This window comes from Macrobrachium rosenbergii, chromosome 46 (genome assembly GCF_040412425.1).
Source record: "Macrobrachium rosenbergii isolate ZJJX-2024 chromosome 46, ASM4041242v1, whole genome shotgun sequence".
Lineage (NCBI taxonomy): Eukaryota > Metazoa > Arthropoda > Malacostraca > Decapoda > Palaemonidae > Macrobrachium > Macrobrachium rosenbergii.
The window spans coordinates 24148096-24157025 of record NC_089786.1 but is presented as its reverse complement, the minus strand read 5'-3'; the positions used below and the strand labels follow the sequence as shown (position 1 = coordinate 24157025).

The window sequence follows — 8930 nt, the reverse complement described above, 5'->3', positions numbered from 1 at the left end:
TTGCAGTACATATTCTTATACTATCTAAGGATTCTTTCCCATACTTATGAAGTGTGGTAACCTAAGAAGGTACTCTTCCTTATTGATTGTCATTTTGGTACAGTAATTTTGGATAGTGCCATGGAGCTCTATTGAAGCTCTTGCAAATATTTCATCTTCTGATATTTTAGTGAATTATATGTTTTGAGCAGACAATCTAAGTTTACCTTAAATCCTTGCTTTGTTGATATTTTTAGTTATATTCACTAACCAACCCTTTCTGATCACTGGAATGTAACCCCCCCCCTTTAGTCAGTTGTCGTTTCCAAAGCATAGTTTAGAGCCATCCCTCAGATCCCACGGCTGTGCCCATGACAGTGGCGACCTTGCCAGGATCCTTAAAACCTGGGTGCAAGCAGCAATATCAACTTTCAATAGATATTTATAACACCTTACAACTCAGCCAACTAGCAGAACAGTTACAACTGGGTAATCTGAGTTTCCCTTACGGTTCCACACACTTCAATGTTAAAACCTATGTTTGGCATCCGCTGACTACAGCACACATCAAGTACGTAAGTTTTTCTTTGTATTTCATGTTTTTAAACTTTAATTTGCAATTCACGAGTGTTTAAAATCCACGCCTCATGCAAGGCTGTTCTCCTGTTCACTCCATAGCCTTGAGATCAACTGCTTAACTGTAGCTTTACAGAGTGTGAGTGCAAGTGGTATTTACGAGACTGTGGGTCTCAGCTGTTTTCGTTTTACTAAGTGTTTACTAAGTGCAGTGATACGAGTGTTGGTGATTTAACAAGCTGAGAAAGTGCACATTCCCATTGAAAAATTTCATAAACCTCCTCGATAAGAAAATCCTTTCTGGCAACCCCTTCCGGCAACTCGACAACCTTCCGAGATATTACGAGAAACTTACTCACCCATTCATTTCGCCAGTGTAATCAAATCACCTTTTCATATATAAGCAATATTCTTATAATTGCTTATTTCGAAAACTGCAGTGAAAATCATCCAAGTTAACGTAAATACGAAAATCCTTCAATGTTTCATATGGCCACAAGCATTTGAGTAATCATAGTAGAGTCTGAAGTCTTGTTTTCGAAGTGTGGCCAAACGTCAAGCTGAGAGTTCATTGTCCCCTATTGTTGACTTAGCCTTCGCAGATTGATTGACTCGACAGTCAGTAACTTTGACAGTTCACTATAATCTCAACAGAAAGTCTTCCATTCTTTCATTTTTTCTTTAATTTTTGCTCGCTAGAGTTCCAACTAAAGGGACACTCGTTTTGTTTGGAATTAAGAAATTCTGGATTTTCTTTACTAATGTTGTGAGACTAAAAATCCATAATCCCTACCTTACAAGAGCAGTGTGAATTTATCTATATCTTTTGATTTGTGCATATACCAGTGAACATTTACGAACCATTGCTTTACACTAGCCAAAGTGATTGATATGTGTACAAACTCTTTAGATAACTAGCCAACCTGCATGCCATCTGCACGCCCTCAACAGCTGAGACATTGCTGCTGGAACTGACACACATTGTGTGAAGTGTTTTGCTGAGTCTTGTGAGACTCCCCTTTAAGTGACAACTCATGCATTTGCAGAGAGTTCATCGGTTAGAGAAACTATTCGCTTGTTAACTTGTTGAGTTGTTCTTTTTAACATTGCTAACATCCTTCAGGACGCACCTGCCTATGCACTTGCGAGTACCAACAGCCCTTCAGGACGCACCTGCCTATGCACTTGCGAGTACCAACTCCGTTCTTTCGAGAACCTCTTACACACATTGTGTGCCACCACGGTACGCACTTTGGAGGAGTGCCACCTCTGTTCTTAAGAACACAACTCTTTTCTTTTGAGAACCTCTTACATACATTGATTGTGCCATCACATTACACACTTTGGAGAGGTATCACCTCCGTTCTTAGGAACAACTCCATTCTTTCGAAAACCTCTCATGTACCTTTTGGGTGCCAATCGAAGCTTTGTTGAACCTACTGTTGGAGTCCTGTGGGGCTTGCTTTCCCACTGTGAGTGCCACTGCGTTCTGATAACACACCTACGTATGGCAAGACAAACTGAGTACTTTGTACCTACTCCAGAGACGGCAACTAAGCTATTCCCTACTAGTTAAATTTTGTGACTTATAATTTATTCCCCAAGTTTGCCAAAAGCTATCTTAGCTAAAATCCCTTTTCGTGTACCACTACCTATTGTTTGCTTTCTCTCCTTTTGCACTGTTACTAGTTGCACCACCTTGTGTATGGGTTAGCAGACGTATGTTGTGAAATATCAGACAAAGGTCATCTGACCAAATCAGCCACAATCCATGTATCATTAGTGAATGGATTTGTATGTTATGATTTACTTAGCTGAGATGTAGTTTGTAGGGGGCAAGTATGAATTAAAGTTGAGATGTAAAATGAATTTATTACTTTGCGTTTCATGATTTGTGTTTGCTATAAGTCACAGTTTTCTGGCCCACAGTTTGAATTGTCTAGAGTAAATTTTTTACAGACATGATTTTAGTTTAAGACACTTGAGACGTATTAGATGAGAGAGGGAGTCCTGTCTATCAACAATTAAAAAGCTTCTAGACCAGTGGTTCCCAACCTTTTCTGGTTTCAGGCACCCTTGGCAAGCCTTTCAAGTTCCCGGCACTCTTATAAGGAAATATATATTTAAAATCTCCGTAGTTTTTTTATTATATTTTTTTCATTTCGACAGTTTGCATGCAACAACACCTTATACCTAGAATCCTAGATGGTATGAAAATACTCTTTACAACTGTTCCTGCTATAATAAAAAATAGTATTATGATACAAATATGTAACTGTAACAAGTTTTACAGTAGTTGCACAATGTATTCAAGTACTTACAGTGTTTATGATACAAGACAAACACACAAATAGACCACAGTGAACCATGCATGTATACTCAGTGTGAAACTTGTGATTGATGCTTGGGACACAAACTCTTGATATCAGGTCTTATCATTGATAATGCAACCCGCATATCGTCCTCAAGTGAAAGAAACCTATTTCTTTGTTTCGATTTTATTGTAGCCATGGCAGAAAATGCCTGCTCGCACAGATACGATGTGGAGAAGGGCAAAAGTAGAGAAATAGCTTTCTTAGCCAGATTAGGATATTCCCACAATGTTCCATGCCAAAAAGCTGCCAGTGTTACATCACTCTTCTCAAATTTGACTTTCAGTGTTGAATCAGCAGACATATCAAGAAATTTGTCACGTTCTATTGCTGTGAAGTCCAGCTCTTCAGCCATGTCAGCCAGTTTGAAGGGTGATACAATCCAATCGCGTTTCTCTGTAGAAAGCGATGGAAAATACTTACCAACTGCTTCTCTCAGCTGTTCTAAGTGATTAAGAATCAGATTTTTTACAGTTCCAAGACCGTTATATCCTGGTTGTTGAAGAGAAGGGAAGTTTGGCACATCGTCTTTCTGAACAGCCGACTTCCATGATTTCAGCTTTCTCTGGAAACCTTTCATCTTGTTAACTGATGTTGCAACTCCTTCAAGTCTCTCCTGCATTGAGAGATTTAGTTCATTCAGCTTCATGAAAATGTCTGCCAAATATGACAGCTTCAAACACCAAGTATGATTTTCAAGCAGCTTTATGAATATATCATGTCTCTCCTCTCGGAAAAAGGCTTTTAATTCTTCTTTGAGTTCAAGAACGCAGTTCAGTACACGACCTCTTGATAACCACCTTATGAGCTGCACCCATTTCTTGACACATCTTTTGAAAAAGTCTTTTTTCCAGTGGCCTGGATCTGATGAAATTAACCATCTTGACAGCCTGGCTTAAAACCTCAGTCAACTCTTCTCCACATGTCTTGGCTACTAATGCCTCTCTGTGTAGGAAGCAGTGAGTTGTAATTATAGATAGATGTTCTTTCAATGCTCTGGTGATGAAGCCTTTGTACTTCCCTACCATCGATGGTGCACCATCAGTGGGGTGGAGAAGGACCCTCTGCTATCTCGGTAGTCCCCTCCCTTCCTCCCCCTCTCCCGCCAAGACAGAGTGACATTAGTGCAATTTTGCAATTTTTCCCTGGAATTTTGGCAGCACCCTTAAAAGATCTCATGGCACCCCTTGGTGCTGCGTGGCACACCGGTTGGGAACCACTGTTCTAGACATTCATGGCTGAAAGGGGCGTGGAACATCTTCCTTTGTTGGGAGGTGTTACAAATGTCCTTTTGACCGTTTACTTTTGGCTTTTCCCGTCTTGATAGTTCAATATAACATAATGTGAAGTAAAAGAAATACTAGATGCCCCAGGTGTCAAATGAGAAGTAAATTTATGACCATACCCAAAATAATTAACAGCAATTACCCCAACCTAGTAATCCTTGCTTCACAGGAAAGTTAGCAGCCCTTTTGCACATTAAAGGGAACCCTTTGAGACTTCACACCTTTCTGATATTGTTAGACAGTCCCCTAGTCAATTTGCCACAAGAGCCATCTGAGGAAATTCCCCCTCCAATCAGCTACCTGCCATGCCATTGTGGGTCATTTCCTTGACCTGTCCCACAACTGAGTCTCCTCCCACTCAGCCCCGCCTCTGAAATCTAAATATCTCACTATTGTTACCTCTTTCCCTCGAACCTTCTACTGGCTGGCTTTCAAAAACCTTTCCAGATACCTGCCAGGATTATCCACGTGCCCTGAGAAGAGGGCAATAGATGACCCCTTTAAGATGGGACTGTCAAAACACGACCACCATCGGCACCAATTGCAGTATAAATATGGGCTCTGAAGGGACTCTTCCTGTCGGGAATCCTGTTGGATAGGGACTCCGATCGAGTCCCCACTAGACGTCTCTCTGATGCTGTCACTCTGAAGGTGGTCCTAACTAACTGCCTTGCCCTTTGAGTGCACTGATGACTCTGTAGCCCAGCAGCTCCCCTCTGCCTTCATCTGATTCATCTATGGTGGGGGACTGTACACAATGCAGCTTCCATTGATGCTCCTACTAAGGGAAACTGGCTCTGATTACTCAAGTCTTGTCCACAGACTAAGGTGATGTGATTCCAAGTTGTTTGTCCGGCCTCACCATTTTACCTCTTACCTGCATTTTCCACCTACTCTCCTGTTCTCATATCCATACCCCTTCGAATTCTCCCTCTGAGATTTGTGTGATTTTGACAGTGTTGTTTGATTTATTAATATTGGAATACCAGTGTTAGTCTTGCATTTGCTTCAATTGTAGTGTTAACTTGCAGTGAGTTATTATTACCAGTGTCAAAGAATCAGTGTTTTGTTATTTTGGTTACATATTCAAAGTTATTTGTCACTTGAAATTCCTTCATATATTACAACATCCCCTGCTTTGCAGATCCATGTTGTGAGTACCTGTTGTGTGAAATTAGCTGTAGGTCAACTGTGCCATCTTCCTACAAACTGCAGGTGCCATATCTGGTCAAGATAACCGGATCCCCAGTGTGAACCTTGTCTTGCTTGCAGTACCCCAACTTATACTATCTAAGGATTCTATCCCATATTTATGAAGTAGAGTAGCCTACAAATGCACAGTTATATCACTTGCATTTGTGTTGCACTCTTCCTTACTGATTATCAAATATTTTAGTACAGTAATTTTGGATAGAGCCACGGAGCTCTATTGATAGCTTCTGCAAATATTTCATCTTCTGATATTTTAGTGAAATATATGTTTTAAGTGGACAATCTAAATTTACCTTAAACCCTTACTTTATTGATATTTTGAGTTATATTCACTAAACAACCCTTTCTGATCACTGGAGCGTGGCCCCCCATTTTAGTCAACTGTCATTTCCTAAGGCATAGTTTAGAGCCATCCCTCACACCTCACAGCTGTATATATATATATATGACTATATATATATATATATATATATATATATATATATATATATATATATATATATATATATATATATATATATATATATATATATATATATATATATATATATATATATATATATATATATATATATATATATATATATATATATATATATATATATATATATATATATATATATATATATATATCCATATATATATATATATATATATATATATATATATATATATATATATATATATATATATATATATATATATATATATATATATATATATACATATATATATATATATATATATATATATATATATATATATATATATATATATATACATATGACTTACACTCTATAAAAATATATACTGTGGGGTATAGACATCACCTAGCATGAAAGGGTACCAATAGGGGTTGAGGATGGGAGGCTTCCTTGAAGCCTGGTTCTGCCCATAGACTTAGTAATTAAATAAACCCTAAGAATTTATAATTTTTAAATAGTTTTTATTCTGGTATACATATGACTTACCATCAGGGAAACATGAATACTGTGGAGGGGTTTGTTTAGAGACTTCACTGGCATCAAGGGAGGTGGAAATTGGGAAGCCTATAGTGACATGTAAAAATAACCAATAATAAAAAAAACCTCATTCAGATTTTAAAAAGCTATCTAATCCATCGTTTTCCCAGCTAAAAAGGTCACTGAGATGAATGGTAGCACTGCCGATGCCCTTTAAGTCCAAGTTCAGCCCCAATAGGAGAGGGTGAAAAATAAAATGTTACAAATGGCAGATATTAGTGTCTAATCCATAGTTTTCGAGGTTGCTGGGATGGATAGTATCACTCTTGGTGCCCTTTAATTCCAAGTTCAGGTATACATATGACTTACTAAGAAGTGGAGTTAAGACTTCACTGGGGTGAGGTGGGAAGAGGGTGAAAAAAATAAAATGTCAAAAATAATAGCATGGATGCAGTGAATAAGTATGAGATTCACTGGTCGGGATTATGAAAGAGAGAGAGAGAGAGAGACGATGTTGATAATTTAAAATGATGAGCCATGAGACCAAGTAAATTGAAGACTAACCATAACAAACCTCCAAGATGTGGGAAAGGAAGGAGGAGTAGAGGAATCAAAAGGTCAGCAAAATTGACCTGATTTGTCCTTGCCAAAAGTGGGAGTTAAGATTGAACCATTAAGAGTAAAGTAGACGTCCTCAAGGAGGCGGAGTTTTATTCAACATAGGTCCAGAGTTCATTCTGATCAATTTTTAGCCAGAGTTATTTTGAAAACCAATTGGGTAGGATTTGTGTCACTCAACTCTCTAACATCAAGAAATTTCTAAGTCCAGTGTGGCTGGCCGTGTGAAATAGTTTAGTGTTAAGAATAAAACTTATGAAAAACCGTGCCCGGCGAATACTTACCCCCTCCTGAAAAGTAGAAAGTATTAATAGACAATTTCAACCTAACTTACCGAGTCCCCTGCGTTACTATCAAGTGAAAGTCAACAGACAGAAACGGAGTCATTCATATGTGGTGCAACGCAATACAAATAAAAAGTGCACCGCATAACAAATAATTTGGTGGCAGTTTCGGAGGATTTCGCCCAGCGCACATTTGAAAAACATTAAAGTTCACGGCCCTAGAGAAATTTACAGAGAGTGAGCAGTGACGGCGCTAAAACTAACTCTCAATTTAACAGCGCAAATAATCTCAAGACGGTCTTCAGCACTAGAAACACCAATACAACATCAACACTGTAGCAGAAGGGAAACGAAGCAGAACGAAATATTCCAAGAAGCAGTGAATCTTTTGCGTCGATCGGAAGGAAAAATTGACAGCGGTAAATCTCTGCCTAGTTTGAAACTTCCGAACATTCGCATAAGATCAACCAGAAATTCAGTTTAATAATTATATATGAACATAATAAGAACAATAGTAATAATCACGGCATAGAACAGCGGTGATTTTTATAAGAAAACGAAATTTACGAAAGAAAGAATCAGCAACTCGCCTAAAACTACGCCGATCGCAGAAGCGGAGAAGACGAAAACAAACTGTGTTGGCGGACGTATGAAAGTCGCTAATATCTACGTCAGTTCAGTGAACTTTTCTATCGTGTACGGACTTAAATACACGAAATTCCCAAAATTTTTGGTCGCTAAAAGGGAGACTTAGCGAAAAGTAGCGGTAGCAGAGCAGTGACGACGACGGCGACGAACGAGAGCGGAAGACGGCGACGAAAGAGAGTGAAGAATTCGGAACGGCGATAAAGTTTAGAAGTCAACGCGTTGATAACCGCCTCTCGAAAGGGAAGTGACGCCTTCAATCAACAATTTGGAAGGGATTCCAAATTTTTTTCTTCGACAAATTCAGCAAGTACGGACTGGAAGTCGGCCGAGCTGTGCCGAATTATCGCTGGATGCTAACGACAAATTGCGCTCAAGTGCAATCAGCGCGATCTTCAAGTGCAAGGCGACACGAAGCTAATTGAATAGTAAACATTCATTCCTAGTATCGGGAATTATCAAGAGAATTTTTTTCTCTGAATAATTAAATTTTTTTGTGTGCGTGAAATTTTTATATAATTATTTTTCCTGCAGTGCGCAAATAATTTTTTTAAACATAAATAATTTAAGTAAATTATTTTTCTTTTGAATAATATTTGAATAATATTTCCTTATTGTTGTACGAAGGAAATAAATTTTTTTTTTTTCATATTTAGTAATTTTTTTACGAAATAGAAATTTTCGTTCACTTAGTGATAGAGACAATTCTGTTTAAATTATTCTATCATAATAAATTTTTTTGTTATACACTTGGCGCAGCATTTTGCAGTGGAACCCAAACAATTGTATACATAAATACTAATATCAGACTTTTTCAGATTGTGAGAGTCCTATGAAGGAATGAGTTAGGAAAAATTTGAATTTTTTTTGTATAGAGGATACAGTCAACTCAGCAAACATGCAATTGAAGTAAGTACCTGCTTCTCAAATTTTTTTTTTCATTTTTCATTCTTGGAATCATTGAATATTTTATGAATTAATATGAATAACACTTTT

The 8930-nt window shown here is 37.9% G+C and overlaps 1 protein-coding gene across 1 annotated transcript; it reads right to left on the bottom strand.

Moving 5' to 3' along the window:
* Positions 1 to 2934: 2934 nt before the first annotated feature.
* Positions 2935 to 3549, bottom strand: LOC136830406 (zinc finger BED domain-containing protein 5-like). Its single transcript, XM_067089941.1, has one exon. The coding sequence runs from the start codon at positions 3547 to 3549 to the stop codon at positions 2935 to 2937; it is 615 nt and encodes a 204-aa protein (XP_066946042.1).
* Positions 3550 to 8930: the final 5381 nt, after the last annotated feature.

Coding starts and splice junctions, on each gene's coding strand:
- LOC136830406 (XM_067089941.1), bottom strand. CDS start 3,549: ATGCAGGAGAGACTTGAAGGAGTTGCAACATCAGTTAACAAGATGAAA.